The 15,025-nt window shown below is 52.2% G+C and overlaps 1 protein-coding gene across 19 annotated transcripts in view; it reads left to right on the top strand.

The window, feature by feature from the left end:
- AZIN2 (antizyme inhibitor 2) overlaps positions 1-15,025 on the top strand; it is a 46,811-nt gene that overhangs the window by 8,345 nt on the left and 23,441 nt on the right. For 8 of the 19 annotated variants that reach the window (XR_014299412.1, XM_082685688.1, XM_082685684.1 and 5 more), the window contains exons 1-6: positions 2,177-2,322; positions 3,230-3,412; positions 4,950-5,123; positions 11,933-12,105; positions 13,079-13,213; positions 13,961-14,126. Coding sequence is in view for 18 of the 19 variants with exons in the window: in XM_082685688.1 (XP_082541814.1) it covers positions 2,311-2,322; positions 3,230-3,412; positions 4,950-5,123; positions 11,933-12,105; positions 13,079-13,213; positions 13,961-14,126 (843 nt within the window). In the remaining variant the exon portion in view is untranslated. Of the gene's footprint in view, positions 1-2,176; positions 2,540-3,229; positions 3,413-4,949; positions 5,124-11,932; positions 12,106-13,078; positions 13,214-13,960; positions 14,127-15,025 lie in introns of those variants that run through there. The other 11 variants (XM_082685695.1, XM_082685700.1, XM_082685693.1 and 8 more) reach the window with 7 other exon arrangements.

Genomic DNA, 15,025 nt, shown 5'->3' on the forward strand with positions numbered 1-15,025 from the left:
TCAGTCACTAATTCATCTTACGGTGCAAATGACTACAAATCTCTCAGAGCACAGACCTGCAAGGACCTGCCGATGACCCATCCTGTCAAGAGGAGTGCCCCTGAAAGGCTGCTGCAATGCATAGAGAGCAAGACGGTTCCAGGCAGAAGGGCCTAGAGAACTCACTCAGTTTGAACCCTCTCAGTTCACAGTGGGGAAACCAAGCTAGGCAAAGGGAACCTTGGTCGAAGCAGAATGACCCAACCAAGGATACTCAGCAGTCATGTGGTCAGGCTGGGTAGGGAGCAGAAAATGGCTCCTCCATACTCCCACGGTCTACACCATATGTATGCCTTCCAATTAGGTTGTGCATGATGCCCTAGGGAGGTACTGAAGCAGGACAAGAAGTGCCTCTGGCTTTCAAGAAGCCTACAGCCCGACAGAGAACATAAACACACGTTATGTTAGACCAAAGAGCCCTTTGGCCCCACGGATTGGAAATGCTGCCATTACCTATCAGATTCTACAATCTGCATGAGACTGTTCTAGACTCCGTTCTGTTCTGCTGTCTCTTCCTGCACAGCAACACGTTTTAAAGACTATAGCTTATAAAATATTTTGATATCTGGTCTAAGAAGTCCTCTCTTTTTTTCTTTTCTTTTCCTTACCTTTCCTTTTCTTTCCCTTCCTTCCTTCCTTCCTTTTTTTTTTTTTTAAAGATTTTATTTATTTATTTGACAGACAGAGATCATATGTAGGCAGAGAGGCAGGCAGAAAGAGGAAGGGAAGCAGGCTCCCTGCTGAGCAGAGGGCCTGATGCAGGGCTCAATGCAGGGCTTGATCTCAGGACCCTTGGAACATGACCGGAGCTGAAGACAGACGCTTTAAACCACTGAGCCACCCAGGTGCCCCCTTCTTTCCTTCATAAGAATGTCCTGGCTAGGGACGCCTGGGTGGCTCAGTTGGTTAAGCAGCTGCCTTCGGCTCAGGTCATGATCCCAGCGTCCTGGGTTCGAGTCCCACATCAGGCTCCTTGCTTGGCGGGGAGCCTGCTTCTCCCTCTGCCTCTGCCTGCCATTCTGTCTGCCTGTGCTCGCTCTCTCTCCCTCTCTCTCTCTGACAAATAAATAAAAAAAATCTTAAAAAAAAAAAAAAAAGAATGTCCTGGCTATACTTGTACAATCACTGTTTCAGATGGACTTTGGAAGCAGTTTTTGAATAACACAGATACTGAATCGTCTTTGGCACGCTTGTTTACAGCAGGCACTGGATACTTTTTGAGGAGTCAGGCCCTCATTTCCTGCCCTTGGGAGATCACACAATAGCTGGGAAGTGTAACCAAGCAAGAAGTGTAAAGCAACAATAGGATTCTCATGCTCTAGGTAACAAGAGCCAGATGAGTGAGGAGTGTACACAGATATAACCGCTGTGAGTTCCATTGTCCCTCCAGCCAAGGAAAGTCATAGATGCTCAACAGGGAAGGTCACATTATACTGTACTTTGATAGGTGAGCAGGAGTTTGCCAGGTGTAAAAGTGGAAAAAAAAAATGCATTGAGTTGAGAGGAAGTCAGAGAATGCATCTTGGAGGAGACATTTTATTTGAAAGTGAGTAGGAGTTTGCCAGATTCAGAAGGTGGGATGAAGGGAGCGATTGCCCTGAGCTGGGAAAGTCACGTTTTTGAAGCTGGGTTTTGAGTTGGAGGAATCGGAGAAGATGCTGGGAGAGGTAATTAAGAAGGATTTTATTAGAAAAGTAACACAAGGAGATGACATTTGACCTAGGCTTTGAGGGATAAAATGAGGAGATCACCAAGAGGAGAGGAGAGAGGCACCCGCAAGAGGAGGTAGTCAGAGAAGATTTCCCAGAGCAAATAGATAACCTCCTGGCTTCCTGCCCGCTCGCTAAGATCCATGATCCAGGACCTAAGCTTCCCAGCGTGTAGGCGCTCCGGATTGAGGTGGCGGCTCTGCAGTTCCCACTTCCCAGTGTGGGGTAGCTGTGCAGCCCGGCTGGGAGGATTGACGCTTACTCAGGTTTGCGGAGCAGGGTAGCAGAGCTGAATGCTTTATGTCGGAATCGACCAATGGGATGGCGGCACCCGGTTGCCCGGGCTACGGAGGGGGCCGAGAGGGGCGGGGCCTGGGCGTCAGGGGCGGGGCTTGGGCGGGGCTTATATAAGCAGGCGGCAGGGGCAGGCGGGGTGTGGGGTCGGTGGCTGCTGGGCGGGCGGGGCGCAGGCCGCGGGGCCCGAGCCGGGGGGAGCGGGCGAGCGGAGGCGCCGAGGATCCGATTCACTCGCAGGGGAGACCTATGGGCCGAAGCCGTGTAAATGCGTTTTAAGGCGAGTGCGGGGAGTGGCTCGGGGAGCCTCCGGGGGCGGACGCCCTCGGCTCCAGTGCTGACCTGCCCCCGGCCCCCTTGCCTCCTCTCAGCAGGGGCCTCGGCTCCGCAACTGCCACTCCTCCTTGGGGTGTTGCACAAGTTTCGAGGTCACCGGCGACCCCCCCTAGCAGCGCGCCTGGCTCTGGCCCCCGCGAAGGAGGACGGGGCTTGGTAAGGTGATGTGGGGGGCGGGTCCTTGGCCCTGCACTCGGGAGGGCTCTCCCGGGCAGAACCTCAGGTTTCGGTTCCCGCCCAGGAGCCCGCGACCTCTACCCACCATGTGGCCCCATGCACGCTTAGAATCCTGGCACGTCAGGACCTGCCCGCCAGCCCCCCCCCCCCCCCATTTACAAACGGTGAAACTGAGGCTCGGAGAGGTGACAGGGCATAGCCAAGGTCACGGAGCTGAGGGGGGACTCGAATCTAAGCTCCTGTTATGGGGCTGAGACTCCTTAGTGGGGCCACTCCTTAGTGGGGCCACCCCCAGTCTCTTTAGTTGGGGTGGTCAAAACTGGGGGTCCCTTGAAAACTTCCCCACATGAGCTTCTTGGCTTTCCTGCTCCCTCTCCTTTCCCTTTTTGCTAAAACCCGAATTTCATAACTAGAAAGGATCTCTAAAATGATCCATCCGTTTTACAGATGGGAAAACTGAGGGTCAGAGAGGCAGTGACATCTAGGCATGTTATGCCTTGTCCCAGTCCGGGATTCCTGGTCGTCCCCACCCTTCCCAGGGGGCCTAAGCTCTCCAGACTTGAGCTGGTGGTGGGGTGTGACAGGACTGGGGCCCCCGGCTTGGGGAGGTCAGAGGGACAGTGGAGGGCAGCCCTCCAGCAAGCCCCCTCACTTTACTCCCTCTTCCCCTGCAGTGTGTTGCATACTTTCTAAGGCGGCGGGGCGGCGGGGCAGCGGCTCCATCCAGCCCGAAACGGCTCCTCCACCTCGGCATGGCTGGCTACTTGAGCGAAACAGACTTTGTGATGGTGGAGGAGGGCTTCAGCACCCGAGACCTGTTGGAGGAGCTCACTCTGGGGGCCTCACAGGCCACCGCGGTGAGGGATGGGGAGTTGGGTTGGGTCTCTTATTCCCCATGCCGGCCGAGCTGCCTTTCTTGGAAGGACTCCTTGGGTCCTCATCTTCCTTCATATTTGGCATTCAGTCTTTGCTGTTGCCCGAGATGGGCTCATTTGACCCCCATTTCCTTGTTTTTGCCCCAAACTTTGTCCTTCCTGCCTGCCCTGCCCTGATGAACAGCACCACCACCATCTACCCCACCCTCTAGGTCAGAAACAGGGGAGTCTGGCTCGCCCCCCGCCCCAGGGCACCACCAAGCTCATTATACCACCAGCCCGCCCCCCGGGGGTGCTCTGCTGGGCCCTGGCTTTGTAGTTCAGACCTCATCTCTCTAGGGGCCCACTAATCTCCCTGCCTCCTCTCACTAGTCCACCCCCCAACCCCATCACAGCCATGCTCAAACTCAGAATTGTTGGGCGGTCCCCAACTGCTTGCAAGGTGAAGCCAGAGTTCTGCCTTTGGAGCCCCGCACCCGCCTGGCTTTGCCCAGAGCGGATCATGCTTGATCCCAGCCGAACCACTGCTGCTTCCTGATGACACTGTGTGCTGTTATCGCCCCTCGGCCCAGGCTGTTCTCTCTGCCTGGAATGCCTTTCTCCCAGGCTGTCTCACTCTTACCTGTTTCTGTCCTTCCTCATTACTCATCAGTGTCACTTTGTCCTAATCTCCCGGGCCGATTTTGTATTTCCTCTTCTCTGTGGCCTCCACCGTGTTGTGGAGAAGCTCCGGGAGAACATTTATTGAACGGACCTGTCCTTGCTCAGAGGGTTGGTTGCCTTCAAGACCCAAGCGCCTTCAGGGCCAGAGCCCTGTCTGGTCACCTGTGTCCCTTAGCATCACGCCAGACACCAAGTGGGGTTCAGTAAAAAAGTGTAGCGTAAAAGGGAAGCTGTTCCAGGGAGGGCTGAAGTAAATGCTTTCTCACCCGGAGTCTCGTACAGGTTTTGCCCTCAACAAATCTGTGGTGACCCATTGCTCAGAGGCAGGGGTTGCAGTGGAGGTGGGACTCATGCAAGGCTTCAGTGGGCACCTACATGTGGAAAGCCATGGGCTGCAGGCTGTAGCTTTGGCCTGCAAAGAATCTATCTTCTTCTGGAGAAAACGAATGTACATACAGCTCTGATACTTTGAAAGCATGTGTTACATGCAGCGAGAGCCCTAAAGTGGCGTTATTGTTTCGGGGGAGGTAGCCTGTGAGGGGAATCTTGAAGGTAGACTGGGAATTTGCCAGATCCAAGTGGGGGCAAGGGTATTCTGCGCCAAGGGCATGATGGGAACGAGAGATCGGAAGGTGTGGAGCTGGGGCTGGAGCTGCAGTGAGGGGAAAAGGGGACTTGAGCCAGATCCCAGAACCCCCAGTGCAGTCGGCCTTCTCTGCAGAGACCGGAAGAGGTAGAGCCGGGCGGCTTGGTGGCCAGAGTGGGGCCTGGGTCAGGTTCCCCGGCAGGATGGCAGATGGCACGCACCAGGAGGGAGCTAAGCAGGGGGGGTCTCACATTCACTCTTCTTGCACAGGGTGATGTTGCTGCCTTCTTCGTGGCCGACCTGGGTGCTGTGGTGAGGAAGCACTTCTGCTTCCTGAAGTGCCTGCCCCGAGTCCGGCCCTTTTACACGGTCAAGTGCAACAGCAGCCCAGGTGTGCTGAAGGTCCTGGCTGAGCTGGGGCTGGGCTTCAGCTGTGCCAACAAGGTGAGCCCCTATCCTCCCCCACCCCAACCCCACTGCTTCCTGACCCTTGCTGCCGGGTCAGCACACAGGAGGCCGGAGTGCTGCCATTGGCCCCTACCCCCTGGGACAGGCCACCCACTTGGAAGAGGGCTTGAAGAGATGAGGGAGGGAGAAACAAGCATGGAAGTTCTCAATGGGAACCCGTATGTGTGTGTGTGTGTGTGTGTGTGTGTGTGTGTGTGTGTGTATGTAGATGAGTCACCTTATTCATGGAGATTTTCAGGCTTCTTGGCTTAGAGCTCTGCATGGTATCCCTCTAATTAAAACAAGACAAAACAAAACAAAAATACCTTCTTATCGTTTTTTTTTTCTTTTATAGTCTTAGTAACGTGTGGCAGTACCTTTTCTCAACTAGTCCTTTGAGAATTCTGTTGTGTTGCCAATTTTGCTGCCTTTCTAATGAGATGACTACTGTTGTCTGAATTCCCCGCCTGCTCTCTCTAGATTTACTCTGCTTACTTAGTGTCGTTCTCTGTCATCTGGCTGCAGTGTGCGGGTCAGTGTGTAACTAGGGCTGGCAATCCAGTGTTGAGTAAGACAGGCTCTGTCGTCTGGGGGTTGAACTCTTTGCTCATCTCTTTTCTCCCTGTCCTTAGCTGATGACAGCCTTCAAGCGTATAAAGTTTCTCAGAGTACCACTCTGGACACATTTAGTCATTCAGCAAACCTTTTTTGAGCACCTACCAGAGGGCACATTTCAAGCGGAGATTTAGCAAGTGAACAAACCAAACCAAACAAAAACGGCCCTTTTTCATGGGACTTGCTTTCTAAAAAACAAACAAGTGAAACGATGAAAATCTATGTTGTTTTAGGTGGTCATTGCTAGCGAGAAAGTTAAAGTGGGGAAGGGAAGTAGGGAATGTTAGGAAGGAAGATTGTACTTTCATGGAGCTTGGCCAGAGAAGGCTTTGCTGAAATTTAAATACGGACCCAAAGGAAGCAAAGGATCCAGCCAGGTGGATAACTAGGGGATGTGCTTCCAGGCTGAGGGAACAGCAAGTGTAAAGGCCCTGAGGTGAGAACAAACCTGGTGGGCGTTGCTTTGTGAGGTTGTCATTACTGTTATTTTTTTAATGGTTAGTATTGATTGTTTTGAGGGGAACTCCTTTGAAATCCTGGCTGGCAGTGTGGTTGGGTGTTAGGAGGAGGAGGATTCTAGAAAGGGACCCTGGGAGGAGAAAGGAGGAGAGCTAGCCTGGGCAGGGTGACAGGGGTGGAGGGATTCTGGGTGGGAAGGAGGTGGGCAGCATGGTGGGATGGTGAGAATAAGTCTTTTCTCAAAGACAATGTTAATGCTCTGAGTGATAGATGAGTCGCTCTCCCTATCGTCATCGCAAAACCTCTTGGCATTAGCTCTTCCTTTGCACACCTAGCTTCATGCGTGTCTTGCGCCAAGCTTGTGAGGAGAGTAGAAGAGAGATCACCATTCTACAGTGGAGGAGACTGGGGCCAACTGTGCGCAGCTTGCTGGTAGCAGAGCCCGGACGTCCCCCTGCAGGCCTGCCATGCCGGGGTTCAGCTCTGGGAGAAGAGGAAGGGGCTCCTTTCCAGGCTTCTTGGTCTAGGGGTGAAGAAAAGGAGCCAACCCCTCTGACAGGTCCTATGCATCTGGAAACCGAGAGGTGGGACACTGTGCTTGACCGTCTGGCCTCAGAGCTGGCCTCCAAAGAGCAGAGTTAGAGGGGGCGTTAGGGCTTAGACTTTGAAGTCCACAGGGACATTAAAAGTGCGTTCTGTTGTTGAGAGCTTCTGTCCTGTCAGGCATTTTGCCAAGCGTTTTCTGTACGTTATCTCATTTTATTCTTGCAACAACCCTGTGAGGTAATTATTACTACCCTGATTCTGACAATAGCCCTGTGAGAAAGCAGTTAACAGACCAGGAAGGGGGCGCAGGACGTGAGTGACTCACTAGGGAGTGGCCACGTGTGTAGTGTGGCCAGTGGTAGTGTGGGGTCTCCAGCTCTTGCTGTATCTATCCATGTCCTTGGGAAGGGGATGGCAGAGCTGGGCCCCAGCTGGTGAGGAGATTGCCTTTGCTAACCCCCAGGGCCGAGAGGGGGCCATGGCTCCCTCCCTGCAGTTGAGATGATCCCACTTACTGAGAGGTGGCTCTGGGAAGCACAGCTTTTCTTGAAAGGCCAAGACTGCCCTCTTCTGGTTGGCCATCATTAGTGGCTACACTTAACATCACCATGCCCCTGGCCAACATTGACCTAGGATCTGGTGTGAGCGGTGGGCTGGGTGTAATTATGCCATGGATAGGTCAATGGCACAGGCCATGCCTTGCATGGGGCTCTCGTCCACCCACCCACCTTCCCAAGGACCTAATGTCATCTCCCCTGCCCCCATTCTGCCTTTTCTTTCTGTTTCTATCAGCATCCTCCCATCTTAAAAAGCCTTCCAGGGACTCTTCACAACCTCTTGCGCAGTCCCGTGCTCTCTCTCCATGGCCAAACAGAGCTGTCTACACCCGCTTGTGTGTGTGCACCTGGCTCTTTCCTCTAACCCCGACATCTGAGCCATGCGCCCCCATTTCCACTCTCACTACTCTGAGGAATCTCTTACCAACTTCCCCAGCGATCTCCCAAGACTCAGTAAGCACTTGATTTTAAACATGCGTTTTGAATTATTTGAAGAATACATTGATTCATTCACGCCCACACGTAGGCCATCAGCTTTGTGTCTCTAGAGATAATCACCATTATCTCTGTTTGACTTTGGTGGGTATATGGTGTTTAAAAAATACGTACAAATATGATCCATAGAAAAGATACAAAACATAAAAGATGTTTATGTGGTGGGGACTGTGTCTCAATAGCTTTAAGCTTGGCAGGTTGGAGCTCTGTCCGTGTAGATGCATTTAGATCTTGTCAGGGGCACTCTTTGGTTCTCTTATTATCCAGACTCTCAGCAACATTCAACACAACGACTGTTCGTTTTTGGGGTAAGAACACTTAACGTGAGGGACTCCTGGATGGCTCAGTCGGTTAAGCATCTGCCTTCAGCTCAGGTCATGATCCCGGGTCCTGGGGTCGAGCCCCATGTCAGGCTCTTTGCTCAGCAGGAAGTCTGCTTCTCCCTCTCCCTCTGCCTCTCCTCCTGCTTGTGTGAGCACATGTGCTCTCTCTCTTTCTCTTTCTTGCTCAAATAAATAAAATCGTAAAAAAAAAAAGAACACTTATCACAAGATCTACCCTCTTAACACATTTTTAAGTGTACAGCACAGTATGGTTGATTGTAAACATGGTTTGGCAGATTTCTAGAACTTCCTTCATCTTGCAGGACAGGAACTTTGTACGCACTAAGAGCTACTTTCCATTTGGGACAGATTCTTTTTTTAAAAACACTCAACAATAACCTATGTTCCTAGTTTAAAGACTTCAGAAGTAAATGAGAGGAATGAGAGTGCTGCTCCGCACCTACCCTTCCTGCCCAACCCCTGGTCCCCGCTCAACCCCCCTCCCCACGCCCCGCACCTGTGAGAGTTGACACCCTCCTTCTGTACGGATAGGAGTCACAAGATAAGGTTTGCCGTGACAAGACTATATAATCTAGGTGTTGTTCCCCTTCTGGATGAATCCTTGCTCCTCCCCTCTCTGCAGGTCCTGGGTGCCCGACTTCCCTCTCTCTCAATGGGAGAGTGCCTTTGGATTCTGTCTCGGGCTCCCTTTCTCTTGTAAACTCTCCTGCCTCTTAGGGAATTTCATCTCCTCCCACTGCTGTAGATACCATTAGTATGCCACCACCTCCCACATTTCGATCTCCAGACCAGACCTTCTATATCCGGTGGCTGCCTGGATCCCACAGGTCACCTAGAACCCAGTGTGCTCCAACACTCTCACCATCTTCCCCTTGGAGAAGGGCTGCTGGGCCTGCTGGGCGTGGAGTCAGACAGCCCCACGAGCTAGCCACCACCACACTTGCCAGCCCTGCCCCTGGAATACCTCTCTCCCATCTGTTCCCTCACCTCGGGAGATTGCCACCAGTCCCCCACAGAATCCTGTCAGCCCTTCCTGAGTCTGTACTCACATGGTAGCCAGTGATGTGCATTTAAACCTTGCAGTTCAAGTGCAAATCTGACTGCGCCATTTCCCTCCTCGAAACCCTTCCAACAGATTCCCTTGAGTCGCAGGATAAAATATAAATCCACATCAGCCTTCTCGGTCTCCCTGTTGGCTCTGCCCACCTCCCTGACACCTTGTCTTCCCCCCACGGTGCTCTCTCTGCCCAGGCCACTCCAGGGTCCCCTGGTCCTCGACCAGGCTGAGCACATTCTGCCTCAGGGTCTCGGCGGGACCTTCTTCCTGCTACCAGAAAGTTCCTTCCTTCCCTCTGGGCCTGGACGAGGCCTCCTGTGGAGCTCAGCTTCACTCTCTGACCTTCAGAAAGGCTGTCCTTGACTCTTCACATCCAGGTCCCCCATTGGGCTCTCTAGTATCCCGTGCCTTTTCCCCATGCTCTGCTCACGTTTGTAACTCCTTCATCATTCAGTGCTCATGGGTTCTTGCCTGCCCCCGCCCCAACCCAAGAAAGCTCCATGGGGTCAGAGATTTTCTGCTTCTCTCACCACTTGTTTTCTTATTAGCATCTCAACTGATGCTCCAGGAACACTTGTCTGCTTTGAGGTTGAATTCTCCATCGCAGTACTGTGGTAAAGAGCTTGTGTGCTGAAGTCTGACAGTCCTGGGTTAGAGTCCCAGCTTGGCCGCTTACCAGCTGGGTGACTTTGGACAAGTCACTTTACTTCTGAGCCTCTGCTTCCTGCCTCATAAAATTATTATGAGACTTAAATACAAATGAATAGAAAATATTTAAGGCGATGGCTGGCCTGTGGAAATCCTTCAGTGAATAACAGTCGTTACTGTGTGTTTATAACTAGATCACAAGCCCCAGATTGCCACCGTGGCTTCCTCCTCATGTGAAGTCAGGAGCAGAAACACATTTGCATGTCCACTCGGACTCAGGGTCTTTGGAAAACAGCTGTGAGGCCAGCAGTTCCAGCTCCCTCCTGCTCTCTTCCTTAGTGTTTCCGCAGGCACATGGGCTTCTCTGAGCTCCATGTGGTCCTCTGTAAAGTGTGGCCAATGCATATGTCTCAGGACAGTTACAGGTATCACGCGAGATAATGCACGATAGTACCCCATGTTGAAAAATTGCTACATTAAATTGGAGACTTATTATAAACTCAGAATGGCTAAAAATGGCCCTGTGTCTCCTACATTTTTTCAGAGCTGGCTTCCTCTTCTTTTCCTGCCCTCCATCATGGAAAGTCAGACCTGAGTTTGAAGCTGGCTCTGCCCCCTGTCCACTGTGTCTCTCCGCTGAATACCAGTTTCCTTCTCTCTAGAGTGGAGTCGGCCCCCCTCTGACGGGATTAGTGCAAGGAGTAGATAAAGCAGTGAATCCAAAGCAAGGGTTGGCTGATGATGGATGGTTATCAAAGCCAGGCCACTGCCTGATTCTGTCAGGTTCTGTCAGATCACAGCCGTGCTCCTTCACTTGGGCCCTCTCTCTGGCTGCTTTCGTGTTGAGCAGATGTCAGGGAACCTCTATTGCTGGGGCGCCTGGGTGGCTCAGTCCATTGGGCACCTGGTTCTTGGTTTTGGCTCAGGTCATGATCTCATGGTCATGAGATCCAGCTTGGCCTCAGGCTCTGTGCTTGGCCTGGAGTCTGCTTTGGATGCTTTCTTCCTCCCCCTCTGCCCCTCTGTCCCTCTGCCCAGCTGTCCCTTTCCCCGTCTGCTCCTCTCCCTGCTCATGGCTTGCCCATGAGCACACAGGTCCTCTTTCTCCCTCTCTCAAAATAAATAAAATCTTAAAAAGAAAAAAAAGGAACCTCTGTGGTTGACCAAACCTAAACTATTTGTTCTCTGGCCCTTTTTCTGACATCTCATTCAGTGCCTGCTTGTGGTATGTGCTCAGTGACAGTGGTTGCTCTCATCAGCATTGTCTGTATCATTAATGCTGCAAGCTGGTGGAACTGTGTTCTGTAAAGGTGAGGAAGAGGAAGCCCCTCACAGAGAAGGGCTGACCAGAGTCACCCAGCAGAGCGCCATGCACACAGCGGGCCTTGGGATGTGGGATGACCTGTCAAAAGGACTCTTGGTCTGATGAACTTTCCAGTACATCAAGGAATATATTTTTTTAAGATTTTATTTATTTGAGAGAGAGCGCATGAGCACTTGAGCTTGCACAGGTTGGGGGAGGGGCAGACAGAGAGGGAGAAGCAGATTCCCCTCTGAGCAGGGACCCTGGGATCATGATTTGAGCTGAAGGCAGATGCTTAACCAACTGAGCCACCCAGGTATCCCCACCAAGGAATACTCTGAATATTAAATCTGTCAGGAAAATGTATCATGCCTATTGTTAGGCCTATCATGACTCTATGTAATGTCTTTCAGTGAATTAGAATATATATATGATATATATATCATATATATATATATATGACTTTGTGAGGCTAAGATGCTCTACTGCCAGGAAGTTATAATAACTATATAAATCTACCATGGATTCTCTGTGACTGGGACCTCCCTCACCTCGGTTGTACAGTGCACCACCTGCCCAGCTGTCTGTGGCAGCCTTGTCTGTCAAAGAATGGCGAACTGTCATGAGTCCTGATTTTCGCATATCTGTTGTGTAAAAATGCAGCCCACTTCTTAGGGACTTCCCCAGGCATGCTATGACTCTGCCCCTCATTTGTGCGTCCTCGACTTCTGTGGGCCCGGTAGACCCTGAGCCTCCTCACCATCACCTTTGGGATCCCACAGGCAGAGATGGAGTTGGTCCAGCATATTGGCGTCCCTGCCAGTAAGATCATCTACGCCAACCCCTGTAAGCAAATTGCACAGATCAAGTATGCCGCCAAGCACGGGGTCCGGCTGCTGAGCTTTGACAACGAGATGGAGCTGGCAAAGGTGGTAAAGGGCTACCCCAGTGCCAGGTAAGCTGAGGACCGCTCGTGGGGAGGGCTGGGCTGAGTGTGAGGGCAGAGGGGGAGGGAGGGGGAGCACTGGAGCTGAGGACCCTGAGCTGGCCCGGGCCATAGTCCCAGGAGTCTGGGGTGGGCGCACCTGGGTCAGACCCAGCGAGCTGGGGCCTGATGAGGACCGGGGCAGAAATACCTGTGACGGCCTGGGCACAGCAAAGCTGCGGTATTCTGGAGGTCAAAGTCATAGGCCGAGGGAGCAAGAGGGGGTTGGTCAGGAAGGCAGCGCAAAGAAGGCGGCCTTCGAGGTGGGCCCGATCAACGATGTATGTGGGTGAACTGCTCAGCAAAGAATGCGAGGAAGTCAGAAGCGGCCCTTGGGTGTTTGAGGAATGAACAGAAATTTGGGGTGGCCAGAACAAACCCTGTGTGAGGGCAGAGGGCAGCTGTGAAGGCTGGTCGGTCACAGTCCCAGGGCAGAGACCTGATGCATGTGGGCTTTGGTGGGGGTCAGGGCTGGATGCTTTGCTCTGGCTTTGGCTTTCTCGTGGTCACCTGATGCCATAGGGGCTCCAGGGAGGGCCACCTTGGGGTGATGGGGAACCACTCTGGTTCACCCAAAGAATCTTCCACGTTGTTGATTTCACTTGATATCGGGTTTTTCAATAAGACTGTGTTTAAAAAACGGTTCCCCTCATACAAGAAAAGTTGGAAAAGCCTGGCTGGTGTCGAGGCTGATTTGGAGGAAGTGGAGCTGCCTGGGAGAGCTGGAGAGGTCAGGGCCAGGGCAGCGGCTGTGGGGCTGGGCCCAGGGAGGTTTAGGGAATGGACTGGACAGGCTCCAGAGGCTGACTGGCAGTGCAGGTACAGGAAGGGGTCAGGGCCCTGGGGTGGGTGGCTCTGAGCTTATGTCTCTGTTCTCCGAGAGGATATAATTGGGGTGGGGGGGTGGGGTCCCCCTGCAGAGGTGTGCTGCATGTCTCCTCAGGATGGTTCTGGGCATTGCTACTGATGACCGTCACTCCCTGAGCCCCCTGAGCTTCAAGTTCGGAGCGTCGCTGCAATCCTGCAGACACCTGCTTGAAAACGCCAAGAGGAGCCACGTGGAGGTAGTGGGGGTGAGGTGAGTGCCCAGAAACCCCACCCTCCCTGCCAGCCCCCTGCCTCTTTCCCAGAAATTAATCAGTTCTCTTATGAGATCCTCCTTCAGGGTCTGCAAGGAGGGCCTGTCCCCAGGCATAGAATCCTGCCATTGGACAATTTCCTCTCTTTGGAAAGAAAGTTCGGAGTGTCCCACTCACTCAACCCCATGGTCCCCAGATCTTGTCCCCAGAGGCCCTAGGAGGGACCTGGCTTGGCAGGAACCATGCACCCCTTTGCTCTGACTCTTTGCACGCAGGGATATGGAAGAAGTCATGATAATGACCTAATAATATAGTTGTCATTTATTCTGTGCTTAAGATACACCAGGCACTGTGCTAAATGCGTCAGGTACATTATTGCACAGCCTTGTGGGATCTTAACTCCACTTTATAGCTGGGGAAACTAAAGCACAGTGCTGGCTGGGAGGGACCTATGGACACGGCTGACTCTGAGCCCTGCTCCTCATCCCAGGGGACTCAGCCCCAGTGGCAGCATGAAGGGATGGGAGGGACACCAAGTGCCAAAGGACTTTGGATCTAGTCTCCTGTCCACACCTCACTTGCCCCATGACCTTTGGCAATGCATCTAACCTCTGGGGCCCTCAGTCACTGTATCTGCAGAATGGGCACGATGCCCATTGTGCTTGCCCAAGGCTGCTCCTGGCTTGGGCTGCGGCCATGGCACCTGGGGCCCTGCATGTAAGCCGAGGGTCTTCCTCCCTTCCCAGTTTTCACGTTGGCAGCGGCTGTCCTGACCTTCACGCCTACACTCAGTCCATCGCAGACGCCCGGCTTGTGTTTGAGATGGGCGCTGAGCTGGGCCACAGGATGCATCTCCTGGACCTTGGTGGTGGCTTCCCTGGATTGGAGGGGGCCAAAGTGAGATTCGAAGAGGTAACCCTAGACTGTGTGGGAAGTGGGGATGGTGTGCCCAGGGCTGTTGAGTGGGTCCTACGTGCTGTATGCTGTGCTAGGTGCTTTTCCCAGATCATCTTATTATTAGCCCCATGTTACAGCCGAGCAAACTGAGGCTTCTCAAGGTCACTTTCTGGTGTACAGCAGAGCTGGCAACACACCCTGCTCTCTCTGACACTAGTCCATGCGCATATTTGAAGTTAACCAGGCCTATTTGCGTAAGTCCTGAAACTTTATGAGGGCCTGGCCTGCTCTATTCTGTCTTAGGTGAGCTGATGAGAAATCAAACGGGAGGGCAGGGAAAAGAAAGGCCCACCTGTCTGCTCCTTCCATGTGAGATGAAATCCAGAAAAATGTCCCCCAGCAATCCCCACTGCAACCACTAGGGGTCGCCTTTCCCTAGTAAGAGCCAAGTTCTGGGCGCTCACATCAGCACTGACCCTAAGAAAATAATCCCCCACGGGCACAAAGAGTTAGCCTCAAAGAGGAGCTTTGTGGCATTGTTCATAACAAAAACCCAGTGGACTTTTGTGGTCCATCTAACACTTGAGAATTGGTTAAATGGTGGTACATTCATATGACCTCCTTGTGAGGTCATTCCCAGAGTCTGTTGCGTAAAACAGGTTATAAAACATGTATAGCCTTATCATATTTATAATAAAAAACTGTGTTTGAGCCTTATCATATTTATAATAAAAAACTGTGTTTGTATAGAAAAAGAATTAAAGGAGCTACTCCAAAAAGCTAACAGTTATTAACAATCTGGATGATAGAATTAAGGGTGATTTTGATCTTTGTTCTTATATTTTCTGTGAAAAACGTGTCCTTTAACAGATTGTTCACTTATGAAAGAAAGATATACATCAGGGCTTCTAGAG

The sequence above is a fragment of the Mustela nivalis genome (genome assembly GCF_964662115.1).
Source record: "Mustela nivalis genome assembly, chromosome: 10".
NCBI lineage: Eukaryota > Metazoa > Chordata > Mammalia > Carnivora > Mustelidae > Mustela > Mustela nivalis.